At 35.5% G+C, this 25211-nt stretch overlaps 1 protein-coding gene across 1 annotated transcript in view; it reads left to right on the top strand.

The window, feature by feature from the left end:
- The window catches only part of Hacl (2-hydroxyacyl-CoA lyase), a 34202-nt gene that overhangs the window by 3746 nt on the left and 5245 nt on the right, over positions 1-25211 (top strand). Inside the window, exons 2-6 of the mRNA XM_074175817.1 lie at positions 8796-9095; positions 17643-17790; positions 18652-18919; positions 19198-19495; positions 21016-21201. Coding sequence (XP_074031918.1) covers positions 8796-9095; positions 17643-17790; positions 18652-18919; positions 19198-19495; positions 21016-21201 — 1200 coding nt within the window. The remainder of the gene's footprint in view (positions 1-8795; positions 9096-17642; positions 17791-18651; positions 18920-19197; positions 19496-21015; positions 21202-25211) is intronic.

The following is a 25211-nucleotide window of genomic DNA, read 5'->3' as shown; positions in this document are numbered from 1 at the left end:
AATGTAAACCACTGAAGAGTCCAATTAGTCAGTTACTTGTATTCATAAATTTTGCTTACAAATTGAAAAAATTCAGTATTCATACTTAGCTTTTTTTAGTGGTCTTATCTGAAAAGATAAGACGAATTGGAAATAGAAATGATGTTAGAACTTCGTACAAAACAAAAAATACATTGAGATCCATACTCACACATACAAAACCTAACAACACAGAAAAAGAAACAAAAAATTACATTTATGATATACCTGAATGAACCTCACTCTGAGAGACGTAAATCTAAAATATAAATTCAGCATATTTTCTCATATCTGAAGAGAAGTGTATTTCGACAAGCTCCGTAGAAATGGATTGTACTTAGGTACTGGTCTTGAAGAAATATATGAATAGTGGCGAAACAGCTACAGACTGATATCAGAGAACACCTTGTACTCCATTCAATGTTTCAAGGATTCGATCAACAACATTGACACAATTCACATTTCAAAACTCCTGTCGAAGAAGTTGAGAAATATAAACAACTAGTTGCTGCCTGCGGCCTTGCCCGCGTTGACATTGGTTTGTCACATTAAGTTTCGTAACAGACCATTTTAAACAAATATCTACAATATTTTCTTAGTAACCCAAAACTTCAGGTTTCCAACTTCAAAACTGACGAAATCCAAAACAATATTTGAAACCCTCTTTTTCCCCTTAAGGGGGATGCTTATTTACACTATACAAAGAACCTACCTGCATATTTCAAGAATCTAAGTTCAGTAGCTTCGGCTCTTCGTTAATATAAGAGTATCAATCAATTTTCAAATTTTTCATATTGTGGAAGGTAAGAATACCCAAATGCCTTATATCAAATCAAAATAAATAAAGAGTGAGGCAAATAATTAAATCAATCTTCAACGGTGCCTAATGGGGTTTTCAGAGTTTTACTTTTCCATCTGGCCTATAAGATCACCAAATAATATAATCGGCATTAGACCAGCTATGTTGTACGCTTGTTCCGTATTCTGCAGCCTCAAGAAAACTCTTTTGCGGAGACTCGGAGACGTTGCAGAATAAGGTGCTCCGTATTTGCACGAATAGTGACAGATACATTTCATTGAATGATCTGTTAGATCTGGCTGAAGCTCAGAGGGTTACTGATCATATTAGAAGGCTGTCTCATACATTTTTCAAGTTCTTTTTACCGAAAGGCCCGCTGACGAGGAACGTCAACGGCAACGAAAACGATCGAATATCTTCAAAACACATGTTTTCTGAAAGGATTGCAAAAACACGTCGATTTGTAATTCAAGTGGGACATCTTTTTTTCATAACCTCAACTGTCACACCTCTCCCTCACCCCTCGGTCACTATCACCCAAACAATTTGAAGGAAAGTAGTAAGTGTGACACATCATTCAAAAGGTAATTTCATGCACCAGGACTGCATTAATTGATCTCCTTAATTCAAAAATGGGAATGAAGCTGAAATCTGAGGATATAGAAATATGTCACAGAGTGGGTAAACAGACTAACAAACAATCCCGATGTATCTATTTGAAGTTAAGCAACATAACAGTGAAACAAAACATATATGCGAAGAAGAAGATGCTCAAAGGCACTGGGATAGTTATTAAAGAAGACCTGACCAAGAAAAAAGTGGAATTGGTGAATCAAATAGCTGAAAAAATTGGATTTAAGAATGTATGGTCCGAAAATGGGAAAATTTATGTATTTTATAATGAAAGAATTCAATTAATTACAAATACGAATAATTTCCATGAGCTACAAAATAAATAAGAAATGTGGTAGGGTCATAAAATAAATGTGAAATTTCTCATTTTGTACATCATATGATTATGTTTCAACTATTGCATATGTACATGTGAGTATATATGTGCATATGTGTGAAAATTAATGTATATACATGTATTTTTGCCTATAATTTTTATGTTTAAGCACATCATCAAATATTCATGCCTTAATCGCTGAATAATATCTGCAGGAGTTCTTCAGGTTTCGCATTCATTATGCTGGATTTTCTAAATGAGATAGATAGTCAACAGCAAATTGACACAAGAGAACTAGGTAGTTTACAAGAATATATTGATGAGATAAGAGAAAAAACAGAGAATGGTATAGGAATAGTACATTTTAACATTCGTAGTTTGAGGAAACACTTTGATGAACTGCTTATTTATCTGGAAAAGGGAAAAGATGTCTTAGATGTGATAGTTTTATCAGAAACGAGGCAAGTTGAAGTAAATGATTTCATAATACCAAATTATACGGTCTATTTTAATGATTCATGCATAAATCAATGTGACGGAACTGTAATCTATATAAAAAATCACATAATCCCTACCATTGTAATAAAAAAAATCAACGATAGTAAATTCCTTCGTGCTACTTTCAAATTGAAGCATAATAATGAAATTGGTATAACCGCCTATTATAGACCCCCTTCAACAAGCACTCAAAGTTATATTGAAGACTTGGAAGAATATCTGCTATCAATTAGTAAGCAAAACTTAGAAATCTATCTGGGAGATATCAACATCAATTTACTGAGATTAGATCTGTGTGAAACAAATAAATACCTTGATTTACTTAACCTGAATGGATTTGTTTCATACATTAATAAGCCAACACGTGTTACACAGGATTCTAAATCAATTATTGATCATATATTTATCAAAAAAAATAACCGCATATTGAATACAACACAAATAGACCCAATAATTTTTCATACTGATATCACTGATCATTTCAGTACCTCCATCTTCATAAAATTTTCAGGAAAAAATCCGAATCCTTCAACATCTAGAAAAGAAATAATAGTAAAACAAATAAATCTTGAAAAACTCGAGAAATTGACTAGCAACGAGCAATGGATAAATGTGGTAAGAAATCAAGATCCTCAAACATCTTACGATCACTTCATTCAAAAACTCAATGAATTTATTACGAAATCGACTAAACTGAAAACTGTAAAAAATAAATTTCGGAAAATAAAACCTTGGATTTCCTTAGGTCTAATTACTTCAGTACATAAAAGGGACTTATTAAAAAAAACAACTACTGAACAACTATTCTATTGAACTTGAACAGAAATATAAACGATACCGGAATAATCTCAACGCACTAATAAAAAAAGTAAAAATGATTTTTATCAAGGAAAGTTAAGTGAGGCAGCCGGGAACTGTAGGAAAACTTGGGCTTTAATCAATGATATCTCAGGTGCTAAAAAAAATTTAAACGTGTCTCAAACTGACGTTCTTAATGAAAACGGACTCTCAATAAATTATGATAACGAAAAAGCAAATGTGTTTAATGAGTTCTTCTCTAGTTTAGGGTCGAAAATGGCAAGTAATATTGAAAAAATTAACTTACCCCGGCATTTTCTTAATGACAAGTCTATACAATCATCATTATTCCTAGAACCCATAACAGCCCCGGAACTAATAACTTTCATATCAAAATTGAAAAATAATTGCTCCCCAGGGCCGGATGGAATTGATACCAAAGTTATAAAAGCTATCCACAAACATATCCTTACTCCACTGAAACACATTATAAATCTCTGCTTCCTCAATGGAAAAATGCCTGAACAATGGAAAGAATCCGTAGTCACCCCAGTATTTAAAGCTGGGAAACGTAATATATTGACTAATTATCGGCCCATCTCTGTTATTAATAATTTTGCAAAACTATTCGAACATTCACTTAAGACAAGGCTAATCGAATTTTTGGATAAACACCACATAATAACCAGCTGTCAATATGGATTTCTGCAGAATTACAACACGGAGGATGCCATTTTGAATTTTGTTGGTAAGGTGGTGGGGTCCTTGGACAAATCGAATAAATGCCTAGCGGTCTTCCTTGATTTGGCCAAGGCTTTGGACACTGTCTCCCACAACAAATTACTAGAAAAAATGTGTAATTACGGTATTCGAGGATTATCACTAAGTCTATTTGAAAACTATCTGAACAATCGAGCACAGAGGATAAAGATAGGTGATAAGTTGAGCAATAAATCAATAATTGAGACAGGAGTGCCACAAGGAACAGTACTGGGTCCCATACTTTTTATAATATATATAAATAGTATTGCAAACATTAATAACTTTGAAGGTCGAATGATCTGCTATGCTGACGATACAGCAATTATATTCACTGGGAGAAGCTGGGATGAAGTTTACAAAAAAACTGAAAGGGATCTGAAAAATATAAAAATCTGGTTGGATCACAACTTATTAAGCTTAAACGTTGCGAAAAAGAAATATATCACCTTCTCACCTACGATAAGCGATCAACCTAATATAAAAATCAAATTACACTCTCCCAAATGCGAGGATTTTTATGGTTGTAACTGCCCTGAATTGCAAAAAGTTTCAGTCTTGAAATACCTTGGTGTCATGATTGACCAGCATATCAGGTGGTCTGACCATATTACCTATGTGATAAAACGACTAAGAGCTCTGATTCACAAATTTTATCTGCTACGAGATATTCTAACACGAAAAAATCTTATTATGTTACCTATACAACTCGCTAGTTGAATCTACCCTAAGATACTGCATAACAATTTGGGGAGGTGCTTTCACAAGCACACTGCAAAACTTACAAACAACTCAGAACACTTTACTAAAAATTATACTTCACAAAAAAAACTCTTCTCTACTAAATTACTTTATCAGGATACTAATTTATTCCAAATAAGACAAACCTACATCTACCAGTGTATCCTGCGAATGCATCAAAATCATGAACACTTTCCAAGAAAGCCCCTCAATACTAGAGCAGCATCTAATCTTAACGTCGAAGTCAATCATTTCAAAAAGGCTGTCACACAAAGATCATTCCTTTATTATGGACCGAAACTATTTAACATTATTCCAGCTGACATTAAAAAAATCCGCAATAAAAATAAATTTAAATATGAAATAAAGAAGCTTATTTTAAACAGTGCTACACAATTCAATATTTTCTGAGAAATCATCTGAATCCCTCTTCCAATCATCTAATCATAATCTTATATTGTTCCTCATTAATTAATTAATTAATTAGTTAATTAGTATTTTCGTAATATTCCACTTACTGGTCTCTGTTCCAGGTTGTCTGCCTCTTGTAACTACCTACCTCTACATATCGCTTTTCTTTCCTTTTGTTATATAATTCTATTGTCTGAAATGGACAAAGACACATCAGGCACCTGTGCCTAGGTCGTCCTTTTCAGACACAATCTCTACCTTAAGTACCTTAAGTTAAGTTTGAAATGTAATGATTTATCTTATAATGTTATACATTATACATTATAAGGAAACCGTGCATGCCAATTTTAGCTACCTAACTTTCTATTTTTGCGCCCTTTTGCGGGAAAGAAACTGTTTCAGTCGGAAAAAACGGTCGCATTTAGTTCATGAGAAAACTAGCTAGGATGGTTCACAGGTCACCCGTGATACGAAAGTTACTCTAACCTGGTTTTTGCATGAGCATTTTCCAGGAGATTATAGGCAAACCTAAATACTGAACAACAGCTACAATACGCCATCAAGTATCTAAGTGCAACATCCTGACAATTCTCGCTCTGTTGGGCAGAGATCCACCCGTCATCTTCAGCGGGGAGGTTTCCAATACCCTACCGTGGGGCTATGAGATGACTTTTTTTTACAGACATCCTAGATCTCAGCATTGAAGTCTCCTCCTGCCCTGCTCCTACCCTGCTCCTGTCCTTCTACCTCTTCTACAGGGTGTCCCTGGACTTCCTCTTTTCCTCTCGGGAATGTATAGATGGGGTCAAAATATCACCAGTACTTCATATAACTTTTTTTCCTAAAATCCTTCTTACCAAGTAACAGGCCCTCGAAGTTACAAAATGAAAAATGTTTTTCTTTGATAACTTTTCAAGTGAATATTCAAAATCATTCAAATTTTGGTAATTGACTAAGCAAATGAATTCCTTCGATGAGCTTTCATGCAGGAGTCAGTTGTTTTGCTACAAAGTCAGGAACGGACTACCCCCGATGGTCCACACCCCAAAACTTTGAAATGACAGATATTTTTCAATATTTTTCAACAAATTAAGGTTACTTGGACAATTTTATGAATAAAAGTACTCGTGTGGAAAGTCGATCGGAGCAACGAGTCTTGATAAAAATGTAGTTTCACTCGACGACATCAAACCCGCTCGTCCACCATTATTTGAAATGAATAATTATCAAAGCAGAAATAATAATGATAACGTTAATTCAACAACATTTATCCTGAGATGTCTACCATTATTCGAAAATATTAGTTTTTAAGGAAAATGGAAATGATAGGTAAAATGTTCATAACGAATTTTTATAATGCAAACACGTTTAACTAACGAAACTCAAGAGCCTCAAGAGCAAACAGAAATGAAAAATCCGCTACAGAAACTGCTCGATATGACCACCTTTTCTCTCTATACATTTTCTTAGTCTGCGAAGACACCCTCTCTGTACTTGAAATAGCATTCCAGGGTCGTTTCGTATGGCTTCACAATGTAATGTTATTCTATTCAACAATGCATATCTTGTGTGAATAGGTGTAGCGTAAACAAGGCTTTTTAGATGCCCCCACAGAAAGAAATCCAATGGATTTAAATCCGGAGACCGCGATGGCCATGAATATGGCCCACCTCTACCAATCCATCTATTGTGGAAAATATGGTTCAGATGGTCACGCACAATCAAACTAAAATGAGGAGGAGCGCCATCATGCATAAACCACATATCTCTTCGGGTTTGCAATGGAACATGTTCCAAAAGTCCATTCAAATCGTTCTGAATGAACTCCAAATAACGTTCTCCATTCAATCGGTCCTGTAGAACGAATGGTCCTATAAGATGGTTTCCTATGATACCAGCCCAAACATTCACGTTGAATTTCCGTTGGTGTTTGGTTTGCAATATCCCATGGGGATTTTCTTCGGCCCATATATGGAGATTATGAAAGTTGATAACTCCATCTCTACTGAAACCTGCTTCATCAGTGAATAAAACTCGATTAATAAAAGTCATATCCTCTCTTTGCCTATCCATGAACCAATTGGCATATTCCAGTCGTGCTGGAAAATCTTGAGGTGTCATGGCATGTACCTTCTGGATGTGAAGTGGGTGGAGCAGTTGTTCCCTAATTATTCTATGAATAGTGGACTTGGATGTATGGAACTGTTCTGATAGATTTCTGATGCTCATTGAAGGATCATCAGCGACGGCTTCCAAAATATTTTCTTCCAATACAACGGTACGTACAGTCCTAGGAGCGCCCTCACCACCTCGTTTTGGCAAAACTGTACCTACAATAATATCGAAATAAAACAACGTGCTCAAATTAATTATCAATTATTACATACCTGTCTCCCTCAAGCTGCGATCGACACGCTCGAATGTTTCTCTTGACGGTACCGTTCGATTGGGAAAATGCTCGGAATACAGACGACGAGCTTCTGCAGCATTACAAAATGCTCGTCCATAAAATACATGCATATCTGCATATTCATTAAATGTAAACTGTTCGGCCATATCAAAAAAATTCAAAATATCCTATAGAATATTGACAATACAATGATAGTCATATGACAACGCACCACTCAACAAAACAAAATCGCATTCCAGTTTCTCATTTTTTATCAAAACTTTCTAAAAGGTTATTTTGTCAACATCTGTGAAAGAAATATTATTCCCTGGATATTTTTCACCTGATCATGTGCAGCCGTTTTTGTAGTTCATTCGTTTGCTTTTTATTAGTATAGTAAATATTTTTTCCGATGTGCGTTTTTTCAGCTAAATTTAGATTCGTGTTAAAGAATTTCTCCCATAAAATTATAATTATCAGTGAAACTCCTCAACAGTTTAGCTGTGAAGAAGAATTTGAAACATTCTAATGTTGAGTTTCATGAGATTCAGATAACTGATCAACACGAAACGTGATTATTCCACACGTATTATGTACATACAAAATATGGAATGACTTCGATATTTCATAGTAGAGTAGCTTGTTAGTTTAAAAACACCACGAATCTACAGAACTTGATATTTCTTTTGAAAAAATATCTGCTATCACAATTGTGACTTAAACTTCCATATAGGTACTGTACTTTTTGTTTACGACTTCATTTTAGCATACTTTGTATTATTCCTGTTATAAATGTTGTTGAATTAACGTTATCATTATTATTTCTGCTTTGATAATTATTCATTTCAAATAATGGTGGACGAGCGGGTTTGATGTCGTCGAGTAGAACTACATTTTTATCAAGACTCGTTGCTCCGATCGACTTTCCACACGAGTACTTTTATTCATAAAATTGTCCAAGTAACCTTATTTTGTTGAAAAATATTGAAAAATATCTGTCATTTCAAAGTTTTGGGGTGTGGACCATCGGGGGTAGTCCGTTCCTGACTTTGTAGCAAAACAACTGACTCCTGCATGAAAGCTCATCGACGGAATTCATTTGTTTAGTCAATTACCAAAATTTGGATGATTTTGAATATTCACTTGAAAAGTTATCAAAGAAAAATATTTTTCATTTTGTAACTTCGAGGGCCCGTAACTTGGTTACGAAGACTTTTAGGAAAAAAAGTTATATGAAGTACTGGTGATATTTTGACCCCATCTATACATTCCCGAGAGGAAAAGAGGAAGTCCAGGGACACCCTGTATATACACACTGTAACTAGACTGCTCATCTGAACCGTAGAATTTGTAGAGAGAAATATAGGTGTGAGCCACAATAAACCCTTGTCAACGAAAAAAAAACTATTGTAACTAAAAAATCATTCATTCAGGGCATCGACTATGTCTTCGGAATCATCGGATACCCAGTCATAGAGCTAAGTATGGCTCTACAAATGGCTGGGATAAACTACATCGGGATGAGAAACGAGCAGGCAGCATGCTACGCGGCTCAGGCTATGGGATACTTGACTGGCACTCCAGGAGCTGTTTTAGTCGTGTCCGGTCCTGGATTGCTGCACACCTTTGGAGGCCTGGCGAATGCCCAAGTCAACTGTTGGCCGGTACTGGTTATCGGTGGGTCCGCCCCTGTAGATCATGAAGGAATCGGGGGATTCCAGGAGTGTAATCAGGTTAGTGAGGAACCACTGAAGGGGCGACATATTTTTTCATTTGTTTTCAATTTCGAAAGTTGAAAATGATTTTAAAATTTCGTCTTATAAAATCAGAATTATTGGAAAACAAAATTTTAATATGTTATCCTTTTCAACTTTCGTAAGATACATATCTGTCAATTTGTTTTGCAGTAATTTATGTTCATGTTATCAAAAAAGGTATTGGCTGAATTCGGAAGATAATAATCTGAAATATTGTTCCGACTCTGAGTGCCGCCACCCAAAATTATATTTAGTATACATAAAAAATACTGTCATTGTGGTTTGCATTGGCAAATTTAATATTTTTTTAAAATATTTTTTGGTACATGAGGATTTTTTATTTTGTTGTTGATGTCATTGACGTACTATGATATAAACCTAGTTACAAATACTCAACCACGGAGGAGAAAAGATATTTAATAAATTGATGGATGTAGCCGTTACTACGTGGGAGGAGATCATAATGAAAATAGAAATGAAAATTTCTATGTTTTTTACCACTTTTAATTGTAACTAACGTTACTGCAGTTTCGTCCTATATGGACATTCTCAAACTAATACAATAAACTAACAATGATTCATTCATTGAGTACCTGAATTTACAGTTCACAATGCGGATGTGCCAATTTAAAAACCGGAGAGTAAATTAAATCGATTTGATCGTTTAACAGGTTGCACCCGCAATGTTTATGCTTCTAAATTTCCAAGGATTCTAAATAATTGAGTTTGCAACTCTTCCTTGCATAGTGCAGAATTTCCGTATCGTTTAGATTCGGAAACTTGTGATTGCATGTCAAGAAATGATTTGAAAACATCGAATCATTTTTCCTAGTCTGAAGGACCTTTCATGTTCAACATACCGTTTTTGGAAATTTCGTCTGCATTGTCCCACATAAACACTATTACACTCCGGACACTTAAGCTTATAAACTCCAGATTTTTCCAACTTGTCGACCTTATCTTTGGCATTGAAAAGGAAATGAGATAACCTGACATGAGGTCTGAATGTTACTTCCACATTGTTTTTTCTGAAGAAACCTGTGATTATTTCTGTTCTTTTTCTAAAATATGTTAGCGTTACCCATTTCTTGATTTCTGGTTGTTTGACCTGAGGATATATTAATCTGTGAGTGAATTTCCGGCTTTGTTTCCTGACTAACTTCTGGATAGTATCTGCGTTGAAACCATTTTTATGACCTATCTGTGTAATTGTATCAATTTCCCTAGCTAGATTGTCTGCAGACAAAGGCAGTGCGAATGCTATGTGCAACATTGAGTTGTAGGCTGCTAATTTATGACTGTCTGGATGGAAATAATCGCTTGGGATGGTGATGTCTGTATAGCTAGGATTTCTGAAAACATTGAACTCAAATTTATTCCGATTGTGTGTAATGGCCAGGTCTAAGAAATTTATCTGTTTCTCTATCTCTGTTTCGAGTGTGAACTGAATGTTGATATTGAGATTGTTCATGAATGTCATAAATTGGTTCAGCTGTCGTGTAGTACCTCTGAAACAGGCAAGAATATCGTTTACATATCTGTACCAGAAATGAATATGTTTTTTACCCTGGTTGGAGTTTAATATAGTGGTCTCCAAGTTGTTCATAAATATGTCTGCTAAAAGTGGACTAAAGGGTGAGCCCATTGGTAAACCTAAATCATGTTTATAGAATTTGTTGTTGAACTGTAGGTAGCTCTGATTCAGGCACAGATCGAACGCTGTTGAAACTTCAAAGGAAGTGATATGGTCTACTTTGGCTTGATCTAACCAGTCGAGCCTGTTCAAGTTTTTTTATAATTTACGGACATTAATAATTTTTATATTTTATTTTAGCAATAAATAAAATGTAACTAAGGTATTTTGACTTGTCAATCCAAAGTTTTATTGGTGTCTGATCAATAAACTTCTATCTATCTATTGGAACCTTATGATGGCTTGAAAGATTTTTTCATATGTGTAACAAACATTATTCAAATTCAGTCACATAAAAACATATCTTAATACATCCTATTTCAATTTGTTCATTCCTAAAAAATCATCAGATAAGTCCACGTGATATTTATTGACTTTGAACGTGTCTATGATACATATTCTTTAATAACATCAACATCTTCGACTATGTACGCCGTCTGTTCAAAAAATAAACTCATTTTTAATTTGACTCAAATATTTGTTTATTCATCAATTTCTATTTTGTCCCCTTCAAAGTAGTCTCCCTCAGATATAAATACACTTGTGCCAGCATCTTTCCCAATTCTCGAAGTAGTTTTGATATGCACTTCTTGGTATGTCCTTGAGCTTTCTTAGCGATTCGGTTTTAATCTCTTCAATCGTCGCAAAACGTCGTCCTTTCATGGGTCTCTTCAATCTTGGGAACAGGAAAAAGTCGCACGGGACCAAATGTGGTGAATACGGTGACTGAGGTATGATAACGCTGTTGTTTTTGTCCAAAAATCAGAAAGAAGCAATCACGAACGAGCAGGTGCATTATCGTGATGCAAAAGCCATGAACTATTTTTTCACACAACCGGACGTTTTCTTCGTATTTCTTCTCTCAAGCGGCACATAATGTAATGTGGGTTTTTTTTATTTTGATAATAATTAGTGGATATAAAAGCTCTCATCCTCCAATACTTCAGTAATAGCTAGGATGTTATAAACTTCCTTCATATTACTAAATATAAAATGTTCATTACTATTAATATGTCATTGTGACCAATTATTAATTGGTGATAATTTTCTTTTCTCCATTTTGAAATCTTCTTCCCCATGTAAGTAATAATAATAATAATAATAATAATAATAATAATAATAATAATGTTTATTCACAGATATATCATTATATACATTTGATAGAGAATTTAGTTGAACAAACAGACAATACCACAAAAGTCACAGAAGTGACTTGTGCGTGATAACATAAATATGACAGATAATAACATTATAAATAACACATAAATAATAATAATAATTGAAATATTACATTTTCACAATGACATTGAAATATCTCAATCATGAAATAAAATGTATTGAAATATCTATTAATCTGTTTTTAATAATCAAATTTGATGGAGAAGGTGTAATTAGATACAAACTGAAACTTTCACAAAAGAATCAACAGTCGAACAGAACGAATGAAACCGGGGTACATAGAAAATATTCTATATATTTGTGTACTAATTTTGCTGTAAGATGTTATTTTTCAATTTTTTCAATTATTTGGTGGATCGCTTTCCGGTTCCTCTGATATACATATGTTTTCAACTCTCTTTTGAATTTTGATATCGATTGTTGAATTTTTATTTCATCAGGAAGAGTGTTGAAAGCCCTTGGACCCAAAAATTGATGACTTTTCTGGCCTACTGACTTGCTCATTATCGGTTGAACAAATTTGTTTCTTCCTCTGGTAAGATACGTATGATCCAGATTGAGAAGGTCAATTTTTTTGGAATACTGCAATATTCAGCTGTTCAAAGTATATTTGTCTCAGATCAAACGTTTTTGTCTCTTTATATACTTATCATTGGAGTATCTACCATTTTTATTCAGGATGATTTTCAAGAATCTTCTTTGGGATACTTCCAATGCATCAAGGTGTGTTCTTGACACCCCGCCCCATCCGAGAATGCCGTATTTCAAATGCGGTTCGACAAGACTTTTGTACAAAATGATTTTCTGATCTTGGTCCAAGTACTCCGTCACATACTTGAATCTATATAAAATGCATCGCAATTTTTTCAATAGATAGCTAATATGCTGATCCCACCGAAGATGTGAATCTATGATGATTCCTAAATATTTAATTTTTTCTTTTGGTTTTATTGCACATTTTGTTAGAGTAATATCAAACGTAGGAAGAAATGCATCTTGACAGTTAAATGGTAGGTAGTGTGTCTTTTCGAAATTTATTGATAAGAGGTTATAGTCGAACCACATTTTCAATTTATTGAGGTCTGTTTGAATTTTATTTTTCAGGTCATACCAGTTGTTGTCTGTATAAAAAAGGACAGTATCATCAGCAAAGCTTGTGATTTTTCCACTTTTTTCCGCACATAGTAGGTCGTTGAGGTATATTGTGAATAATATTGGTCCCAGTACCGTTCCTTGGGGTACTCCACATGTAATGGATTTTTTTCGACTCGTTTTCCCTTTGAATTTCAATATTTGTCCTCGGTCTGTTAGATAATTCTTTAATAATTCATATGATGAACCTCTTATACCTATGTCCTCAAGTTTTCGTAGAAGAATGGAATGGTCAACGGTATCGAAAGCCTTCGTGAGATCTATAAATACTGCTATTGATGGAATACCTTTATCTAATGCATTGTAGATGTCTCCAGTTAACACCTGAATTGCGTCCTGGGTAGATTTTCCCTCCCTAAAACCGTATTGTGTTGTTGAAAGTAATCCATATTTGTTAATAAATTTGCTCAATCTATAGTTTTCAAAATTTTTTCTAGTATTTTGGCGAGGTTTGAAATCAAGGAAATAGGTCTATAGTTACTCATATTAGTTTTATCTCCGCTTTTATAAATAGGCGTGACTACCGACAGCTTAAAGGCAGAGGGAAATTCACCTGTTTCCAGAGGTTTATTAATTATAATATTTAACCGTCGATTCCCGGAGCCTTTTTATTTTTCAGTTCATATATAACATTTTTTATTTCCTGTTCATCCGTCGGATTCAAAAAAATTGTTTTCTCATGATTTTTTTTATGTTCTACATAATTTGAGAGCTTCTCAATTCGTTTTGCTAAGTTTTTGCCGATATTAATGAAGAAATCATTGAATTTCTCTGCGATTTCAGAAGGTTCGTTTATCATCCTGCCGTTTGGATCTCTAATGGTGTTTGTTTCTTCACTCTTCTGGATATTCAACATTTCATTTACAGTTTTCCATAGTTTCGTTGATACGTTTTGTTCATACTTCATTTTCATACTTCATTGTATTAACTATTGTTACATTGAATCGAGGAACCTTGCCCCGTCTCTCAGTTGCGGTAAATGGACCTTCTCCATTTTGTGTATTTTAGAGTTGGGTTCTAAATCATCTCAATGTAAGACCATCAGTTCCCTCACACCCCCATAAGACTGAGAGGAATAATATTTGAACTGGCTAACCAGTGACCAATGACTAATGGATTAGTCATTGGACCCCACAAAATGTATATCGGGATAACCTTCAATGGTTTTTGGGTTAGCCAGTTCAAATGTCATACCTCTCAGTCTAATGGGGGTGTGAGGGAACTGATGTTCTAACATTGAGATGATTTAGAACCAAGTTCTTATATTGTTATGCTGTTCTTCTTTTATTGTAGAATTTTTGAATAATTAGCTGAAGATGAACCTATATACGTTTGAAACGTGTACTGATTGATGGTTTTACCGTTCTAACATCTGAGGGTGATAATACATTGCGGAAACGACTTTGAGTTTTTCTTCATCGTGAATATACATAACTTCAAGATATAACATTGATCGTACGACCATGTGACAAGAGCACCTGATACACTAAGCCACAGTAATCGAAGAAAACATTTGATCCGAACTTGTCGTGCTTTTTTTGGTCTTGCTTTTCCTGGGCTCTTCCACTGGGACGATCGGACTTTAGTTTCGATGTCATAATCATATACCCATGATTCGTCATCAGTTATGACGATTTCAAGCAAATCTGGATCGCCGTTGACGTCATTCAACAATTCTTGAGCAATGCTCCTGCGACGGTTTCTTTGGTCAAAATTCTTCAATTTTGGAACGAACTTCGCTGTCACACGCTTCATGTTCAAAACTTCCGAAAAAATTGCATATCATGAGCTAACCGATATGCCGACATCCTCAGCAACTTCTCTTGAAGTCATTCGACGATTCTCCATAACAATTTTTTTCACTTTCTCGACATTTTCATCGGCGTCCAGGATGAGCGTCATTCATATATTCTCGACTTTCTGTAAAAATCAAGTAGTGAACAAGAAACTGAAGCAAAGGAATATAGACTGCATATTAATGAGAAAAATCAAAATGTAAGTAAGTAAGTACAAAAATTATTAAACAAAGAGTAGTGCTCAATAACTGGCAACTTCAAAATTGAAAATGTCAAGACTTGCAACTACCTTGGAGTGATGAAAAAGAATGAATTCAAGTGATGATTAGGAAGATACAGAATGACGCTAAATAACAGAATACCAAGTAGAATGATAGGAATAAAATTTTATAAAATGTTGATATGGTCAGTTGTTCATATACAGTGTATTTCTTTAATGTCCCCCCTTTTATTTTTTGAACGGGTCAACTCAAAAAATTGAAATATAGGATAATGAAATCAATGCATGAATACTTCATTTTGAAGTAAAATTGACAGATGAAACTTTCAAGCTGGCGACTGGGCGCCATCTGGAAAAAAAATTTAATGGAAAGGGGGGTCTTGTGACACATCTTTTTGAAGCTCTTGACAAATGCTTTACAACCCTAGAATTTAATGTCAATATCTTCAACTACTACAAAATGGCGGAACTTTTAATGATTGCCTGGATGCATTGACATTTAACTACATAATATAAGGTAATAAGCTTGAGGTCAGTTCAGAAGATGCTTGAAATGGTTGCCTTGAATTTCTTGACATATGAACAGCCTATCCGATATTTCACGCCGAACATTTTCGAACACACAGTAACGTCAATGTCTCTACAAATATTTATTATTCTCTGCCGTGTATCCAATATTGAAGCAGGTTCAATTTCTTCACCTCTTGCACCCAATGAGCCCCATAAAAAAAGGCCAAAGGTGTCAAATCTGGCGAGCGGGATGGCCATTCTGTAGGACCTTGACGGCCAATCCAACAACCGGAAAAAGTAGTATCCAAATAGTTTCTTACTTGTCTGGAGTAATATAGTGGTGCTCCATCTTGTTGGAATACAATATCCATATCGAATTGATTAGGATTCGCTTCAGCGATTTCAGTGATGAGAGAGTGAACAGTAGTTTCCAGCATATTCAAATACAGTTTCCCTGTTTAATTTTGACCAATGAATGGAGGTCCTACAATATGGATTCCCAATATTCCTGTCCAAACTTTAATTTTTTCTGGATATTGGGTATGTGTTTCCCGGAAAACGTGAGGGTTGGTGTCACTCCAATTACGGCAATTTCGTCTGTGAACATTGCCGTTTAAAAAATGTACATTCGTCACTAAAACAAATATTGTGGAGATAGGAAGGATGCCTTGCATTAGTTTCCATCATGATTTCGCAGAATTTTATTCTTCAATCAGGTTCATCTTCAGTTAATTGGTGTATCATTTTAATTTTGTATGGATGATACCTATTACTCTTCGAAAGTAACCACACAGTAAAAGGAGACACCTCACAAACATTTGCGACGGAATTGATTAGACTATTCAGGATTTACTACCATCTCACCAATTATTTGCACTTGCTGTTCTTTCGGAATGGATGGATGACCTGAGGGCTACCGATAGTTGTGAATTTGGATACAAGTTCCCTCAAATATTTTCTACAGATAGGACGATTCGGAAAACGTTCATTGAAAATATTTTCGGTCTCGTGAAAGTTACGCGTCGCACCGTTAATAAAAATACCTTCAATTTTTTTTTTCCAATGGACGATAATTGACCATTTTAGATATTTTTGACGTGGTATCTTTCTACTAGTGAAACCGAACACTAAATAAGAATATTCTAACTGAACAATGATGTTCATTGTCGTACTGACATTTTTTGTCGTTTTTATAAATAAAAAATAACAAACCTTATCGGGTTGTTGGAATTGCCATATGGCAGATTAAAAGGAATATTTCAAGAAATATCGATATTAATATGTTTGTCTTCAGGAAATTATTAAATGTTCCGTCATTTTGCAATAGGTGAAGATATCGACTTCATATTCTAGGGTTGTGAAATATTTGTCAGGAGCTTCAAAATGATGTGTCCCCCCTTTCTATTTGAATTTTTTCCCAGATAGTGCCCAGTCGCCATCTTGAAATTTTCATCTGTCAATTCCACTTCAAAATAAAGTATTCATGAATTAATTTCATTATCCCAAATTTCAATTTTTTGAGTTGACCCGTTCAAAAATTAAAGGGGGGGACATCAAAGAAATGCACTGTATGATCATTAAAAAAAGGAGGAAACTGAGACTAGAAATAGAAATAAGGAGTACACATCTAAAGACTTGACATCAACTTGGATGAAGAGTATGAAAATATAGAGGAAGTAATCGAACACGGATTTTTTCCACAGAATGGAGCTGTTTCTAATCAACAAATATTTCTCCCAGACGATGATATCGTATATGCAGTGATTCCGCAATGAAATCATTTGAATTCCAAGCATACCGCTGTTTGGATCCGATCTTTCCTGCATTGACCGATTTTTTTTTTAAATATCTGTCATTAAACTCAACTTTTCAACATTTTTACTGCTAACTATATTATCCAAAATTATTGCTTATTTTAGTTGTGAAGGGTTCATGATCCAGCAAAATTGTGACTGATGCAACATCTATTTTAGGTAGAATTGGCAAGACCTTACTGCAAATATTCCGCTAGACCTGCCAGTATCTCCCTGATTCCGCTTCACGTAGAAAAAGCTGTTCGTCTTGCAAAAACTGGCAGACCAGGAGCAGCGTATCTCGACTTCCCAGACAATATCTTGAGAGGTTAGTCAGGATTTCAAGTAATAATGAATTTAATTTCAATGTGCATTTCATCAGTTCGGACTTCCATTGTCTAATATGATATAAATTGAATTGAAGGGGTTATATTTTTAGAAGTGATTGACTTTTGGGAAAGAAAGTTTTTGGCTTTCTACTACTCCATCTTGATACAAAAAAAGGGGACTCAGTACTCTACTCAGTAGAGTACTCAGTAGAGTACTGAGTAGAGAAAAGTATCTTCTGTATAATTCAGTGTTCATATAGAAGTATTTGTTTCGAAAGAATTTTTTTTCTTTCATGTAATTCAATGTTTATATGAAAGTAGCTGTTTCAGGAGGACTTTCTTTCAGTTTGTGTCTGAGAGTTACTTCTTTGCATGATCTACATATCCATGTATAGAGTTTCAAATTGATTACTTCCTTCCTTTCTTCGGAAGATTCCCTCATCCCCTTTTTTTGTATCAAGATGGAGTAGTAGAAAGCCAAAAACTTTCTTTCCCAAATGATATAAATTGATTTGAAATCCCTGAAAGAATCTGTAAAAAATTAAAAAGATTAGCTGAAAAAACAATTTCATTGAGCAAAAAAATGAAATTACAGTGAAATAACATACCTACAAGCAACAACCAAAAAAACCAAGAAAATTGAACTATCAACACGAGCTGGAAAAATTAAAAAATCATCAACAAGAAATGAAAATTGAAAATATAAAATTGAAAGATTCCAAACCAAGTTACTTCACGATGTTTCGATAACAGTTATCACTCGAACTATCTGTACTGCTGACAAAAAAACAATGAGATATTTTGAAAATTGTGAATTCGAATTAATACTGGTATCTTCAAAATTTTCGCTCACTTCATAGGTCGAGTATCAGAGGATTCCATTCCAGACCAATATGGACCAACCCCGATTCCACAGATTTATCCCAACCCTCAAGATATAAGTAGAGCCATTTCTGTGATATGTCAAGCAAAGAATCCTTTAGTGATTGTGGGAAAAGGTGCCGCATATTCCAGAGCAGAAAAAGAAGTTAGAGACTTGATAGAATGTACCAATTTGCCATTTTTAGCTACTCCAATGGGTAAAGGAGTAGTTCCTGATACTTCACCAAAATGTGTTGGATCAGCTAGGTAGGTATAGTTATAGTATGTCTGACGGTATTCCAAATAATATTGAAGAAAATAGACATTCAAGAGTTTCTGTTTTCATTGTTGCTTGTGGTTGTTTTTGCTTTTCTTCAATTCTGTTTTCCAAACCCACGTTTTCACAGATGAAGGCAAAATAACCACATGCAAATCATTCTTACTTTTTTTTAATTGGTATATCACTTACAAAGGACTACAAATTGTGAAGTCTGAATATCACAAAATTACCTGACCAGTATCTTAAAAAAGCAATCACCTTTCAGATCTACAGCTTTACAGCAAGCAGACGTTATTCTCCTTTTGGGAGCACGATTGAACTGGATTCTCCACTTTGGTCGCCCCAAAAGATTTTCGCCAAACGTAAAAATCATCCAAGTAGACTTAAACGCTGAGGAGCTTCACAACAGCGTGAAATCTGAAGTGGGCATTCAAAGTGATATCAAAACGGCGGTGAGACAAATAGCAGATGGTTTGCAAAAGCAAAATTATGTCTACAGTGATCGTAGCGAATGGTGGAAACTTTTGAAGAAGAAATGCCAAGAAAATCAAAAAATTGTTAAGGTACAATGTTTCTGTCTTTATCTATTAGGTTGTTTCAGAAGTTTTACCAGTTTGTATGAGTCTACGTTGAACTGTAATATTTCAATCGGTGCAAATTTGCCAACGTAACACAAGTCGATTAGTTCGGTCCGCATAAAAATTGTGTGCTCGAGATTCGATAAAGTCGATGAAGGTTGTTTTGCCTGGTCCTGATTGGCGAAGGTTCTACCGGTGAGAAAATCATCGAAGTGCTTGAAAATATGGTAGTCGGTTGGCGAGAGGTCTGTGCAATACGGTACGTGAGGCAGGACTTCAACGTTTTGTGAAACGTGCGAACGAGCGTTGTTGTGGATCAGCATCAGACCTCTTCTGTTGCCCAATGCCGGCTGCTGCTGACGAAATTTCAGATACATATAGTCTATTTTCCCACATAAGGACTCTGATGTGATGGTTTGGTCCGGTCACACCAGCTTCTGACAACCATACAGTAACTATGGTCCAAAAGAGGATCGTTTTGGTTGCGCAAAAGCAAAGGAAAAGAGACCTCGCAATGTGACGATTTTTGTCGATCGTTCAAATCTTGGGCAAATCATTTCGAACTTTTGGACCTTTCCAATATGTTTCAAACCATCAAAAACCGCATGGGAGCTAACGGCCACCGTTTGTGATGGGTCAGTTTCCACCAGGATCCTCAAATCTTCCTGGATTACTGTAGGCTGACCACTTCTGGGCTCATCTTCGAGGCCAAAATCTCCGGAACGAAATTTTGCAAAACAATCTGCGTTCATCAACACTGTCATTGCCAAATGCCTGGTTAATTTTTTGGGCTACTTCGGTAGCACTTTGGTTCAAAAAAACTACAACAATAATAACAACTACAAAAACTAAAAACAATAATAACAACAGCGAATAAACTGAACACGATATCAATTTTCGGCCGTTGATTATAACTAATCCGGTGCCGGTGGGCCCGTCGAATCCTTCGATACTACAGCACTGAACGCGTTGGATGAGAATCTCATCCTAAGAGCGGTTGAAGGTCCCGGCAACTCGGGCAGCTCACGTGGTAAGAGAGCCTACTGGTTGTATTATTCTATACTGTGGTAATGAACTGAAAAGTGGCAAACAAATAATATTTGTAAAAAATTAGTAGCATTGGAGAAATTTTCAGAATACCAAATCCTAATATTTCGGTTATCCCAATAATGATAATTTTGGCGGGTCACTTGGTCATTCAAAATAAAGGTGTACATAAGTAACCTTTTTTTTTATTGATTCTTAAAGGAAAGTAATAATGATAATAATAATAATTTATTCTACTCTTGTTTTACATTTTTGTACATATATATGACACACTGCAGAAGATAAACGGGAAAGGGGAATGAATGAGCAAACCTACAGAAGATGAAATCTGTGCGTAGGGAATTAGACGGGGAAGTTCAATTGAATCTGAAGTTGATAATGATAATATAACATAGTACATAGTTCTAGTACTAATTGTGAGAATAATTAAAAATATAGCTGCGTTTAATTTTTTGTAGGCGATGGCTGCAGATGTGTCTGTTCCATTGAATTATTATGCGGTTTTCAAGAATTTATTTGACAGTTTGCCTGAAGACTGTATCATTGTTAGTGAAGGAGCTAATACCATGGATATTGGAAGGTCGATGTTATTGAATAATCAACCTAGGCACAGACTGGATGCTGGAACATTTGGAACAATGGGGGTGAGTTGAAAGTAGCAGGTTGAAATTCAATTTCATATCCATGAAACATGCCTCTAAATTATCAAAAAGCGTCATATCAATAACGCGTATTGATAGTTTTCAGTTTTAGGGACAAAATTAATGATCTCAGTGCTCTCCAGTAGTTGAGGTGCAATCAATTTTTAACATATTTACTTTTACTTTCAACATTCAAATTGTCAAATGTAAGAAAATACTAATCTTTGGACAATTAATTGAAAGCAGAATACGCTTTGATGTGTAACATCTATAGCCGCACGTAAAACCGATTGCTGGTATGGCGACGAGTCGCCATGCGCAAGCGACTGTGCGATTCTCTCTTTTGCCACACTGAGTTCGGATAACTATAGTGTATACAGTTGTGTTTACTACAGTATACATAACCTGTGTTCTACTTAATAAATAATTTTCAAAAATAAATGAAAATAAAATATGTCTGACAGATGATGATTTAGAAAGTGAAAGTGAGCAGCCTTCTGCAAGGAAAGCCAAATCACATTATGACACACTATCAAGTCATCAGTAAGTTAATTATATTTTTATATTTCATAATTAAAGTGTGCATTTATCTGTGCATTAAGCCACCGTATATTTGGTCTGTCTCAAGGGTCAGTAAGTGTAAAATATATTCCGGAAATTTTTTCGAGCTCATGAATATTTTGAATATTTGAAATTTTCTAGAAATATTCATCAGCGAGAAAAAATTTTTGGATATTAATTTGGCCACGCGTGGAATTCGGTGAGAAAATTCCACATCGAATTGTGGTGGAAAATCAAATATTTTTAAAATTTATTTTTTCATTTTCAACAATCCCAATTATTTTCATTGTAGTTGCATGAGAATACCATTTCAAGATAGAAAATACTATATTCTTCAATTTTGCATAAGTTTTGAGTAAGTACATGCGGTAGAAAATTGTTTTTTTTGCGTTTTTATTAATATGGGTTATGCGCACTTTAATGGTATGGAGTTCATAACTAGCATGAGCAAGCATCGATCATAGAATCAAAAAAACAACATCAAAAAAACTCGTGTTTTGTTGCAATAAAGAATATTGCAGAGCCAGTAAAACTAACAAAATTCTTCGTTTAAAAAATTAATCGATTTGAAAATCATACCATATGCAAAAAATGCCTGAAATTGTCTAATGTAATGATCAATTATCGTACCATGACTTATTTACTCGCATTAATAGAAGATTCTGGCTCCAACTTGAAGAGTTCCGAATTGTTCACGAATATTTGCATCTAAACTACGCAAAATTTAAAGTACTGAATGGGAAAAAGGTGATCAAATTAATGTCCAAATATTATATATATTTTATCAGATATAGACCCTCAATTGAAAACATTCAAAGTCCTGCATTTTCGCCATTAAGCTGTCAAAAATGGTCTGTTGTAAACGTTAAAAAAGTTTCAGTATAATTCGTTGGGTATCCCACGAGAAAAAATTGACACTAAAATACCTCCTTTGCCATGGTGATTTGTCAAAATAAACGTATTTTGATGGGTTCAAAATTACAGGGGTGGAATTTTCATAACATATAATATTATAAAATGAATTATTAATAAATATTAATAAATTATAAGTAAATTGAAGAATAAATTTCATAAAGACTGATACAATTGTATTTCAAAATCAGCTGATAGCGAGTAGCACATGAATGTTTTTCTTATTTGTTATTAACAGGAACATCAAATGAATTAATTAATTAATTTTCTAATGATGGTGGAATTTATATTGAACCATTTATTATTGATATTTGTAATTCGAGATCTTTAGTAATGTATTGCAATAACAACCTGAGATTCTCCATTTGCATCTATTATGTAAAATAAACAAGTCTTCTTAAAAAATCTGTTTAAAATATGTTTTTCCGTCAATCAGCTGTCGCCCCTATACGAACGACAACTCTCAGAAGTTGAGAAACTTGTACGAGCTAAGGACTAACCAGGTCTCACCTTTTAGCGTGTGATTCCTTACGCTAGCCAATCAGATTTAATTGCAACCAACTGGGGAATTCATTGTTACAGCGTCGAAGTGGTCAATTACGTTTCAACGCCTGTGGAATGTACACATACGGTATTTTAATGTTTAAAATTTTCACGATGTCAAATGTCTATACCCAGCCGCATATTATCTCAGCGCGACTCTGAACAAGCAGCCTTTCCTGGGACATCACGTGCATTAAGCATGATAATGTTTTGGAGCACTCCGTTGCTTGGTTGGACAGAGTACAGTATATTAATGCCACATTGAAATGTTTTCATGTATTCTACAAAGAATGTGATAACATGCGAGATATTTTCCCTTCCCTTCTCACTTGTTTTCAATGGTACTAACTTCCCATCACCACCGGAATAACCAATCAAGAAATGGTTCGGGGTAAGTGAATCTGCATTGGTAGGGATAGTCGATACTCTCGTCAAAGGTCGAGAGTTAACGATCTTTCCCGTTTAGGCAAAAACAGTTTGCAGTGTTTTTTCTCGAAGACTCTGATCATGGAGAACTTTGCTAATACTTCTTTTTACTATTCCAAACAATCTCTTTCAAGCTTCTCCCATATGAGGTGAAGAGGGAGTGATACACTTGAAAGTGACTCCTCTTCCAGATATACAATCAATTATACTGGAATGGTCCATTTCTTACATGGTTTGATTTATTTCTTTTGCTGCACCTCTTAGATTTGTCTCACAATACTCTTCTTGCAGAAATTCTCAAGATTGATTGAATGATCGAGCCGGTGTTAAGGCTATGGACTACTTCAAGATTGATGGCTCTAAGCGCTAAGCAGGAGAACAGAAAGCCACGCTCATCTTCGATATTCGAGAATTGAGTTCTCTGTCGGCCCCACAGATGGTGTCTTCGTGCCATCGCTCTTACTCACTCAGGTTTGTCCTTTAAGAACAGTTGACTCCAGCAATATAAGTCTGATCCGTTATTCAGGGAATCTATGGATTATACTGTAGACGACCCTTCCCGATATAGAAGGCCCAGACACTCTGTCGAATGAGGCCCTCATGTCCTCCGTTAGAAGATGAACAACATCTTCATCCAAACACCCCAGCCAGGTAGAGGTTCACCATGAAGGGCGGTAACGATGTCTGAGAACTTTCATACCGCCACCAAATAATCAGTCTTGAACCGCTCGTCCTTCTGACGAGCATCAGTCCTAAGGGTAAGGGAGCTGGGCTCCAACCTGCTTGAAACGAAGATGACTTTCCACATATCAGTCTGCTCTCGTCGGCGCCTAAGCTGGCTGAAAGAGTCGTTCTGCAAAGGCTCAACAAAGAAGTTGAGGACCGAAATGTTCTGCCTAACGAACAAGTCGGATTCAGGAGAGAACACTCCACCGAGATACAGGCTCTAAGACTGGTCGAAAACACCATCGAAGAGCTGAACAATAATCATAAAGTTCACGTTGTCCTTTTAGACATTTTGAAAGGCTTCGGCCGTGTGTGGCATGAAGGCATGGATTGGGTCTTTCCTGAAAGACAGAACATTTCAGATTAGAGTAGGGGGCTCCTTGTCTGACAACAGAGAGATCCTCGCTGGAGTGCCACAGGGAGCCGTGCTCTTTCCCACGCTATACTCGCTCTACACCAGCGACCTTCCGAGGTCCGAGCGTGTGAATGTGTCTCTCTACGCCGACGACACGGCTCTCCTCTCATCTTCCAATGGGTCAGGAGCTCGGGATCGTCTACATGCAACGTGCATTGGACGACCTCGAGCGCTGGTACCTTGAACCCGTTAAAGACTCAGGCGGAGAACGATTTTTTCTCCGGCTAGGAAAGTGAGAGTCTCTGGAAGGGAGATCGACTGGCAAGCGCGGGTAAAGTACCTCGGACTTCTAATAGACCGTAGGCTTACCTGGAACCCGCACACTAAATCCGTTAAGACAAAGATCGAGGGTCGGATCAGAAGTCTGTACCCTCTGAACAACAGAAAGTCAAAAATGAGTTAGAAAAACAAATTTACCAACTACAATACG

The sequence above is a fragment of the Leptinotarsa decemlineata genome, unplaced genomic scaffold (assembly GCF_025532065.1).
Source record: "Leptinotarsa decemlineata unplaced genomic scaffold, Ldec_3_MD MMD2_tig00001393_RagTag_RagTag, whole genome shotgun sequence".
Lineage (NCBI taxonomy): Eukaryota > Metazoa > Arthropoda > Insecta > Coleoptera > Chrysomelidae > Leptinotarsa > Leptinotarsa decemlineata.
Note: the sequence above shows the minus strand (reverse complement) of the source record. Positions and strands in the feature narration are given on the sequence as shown.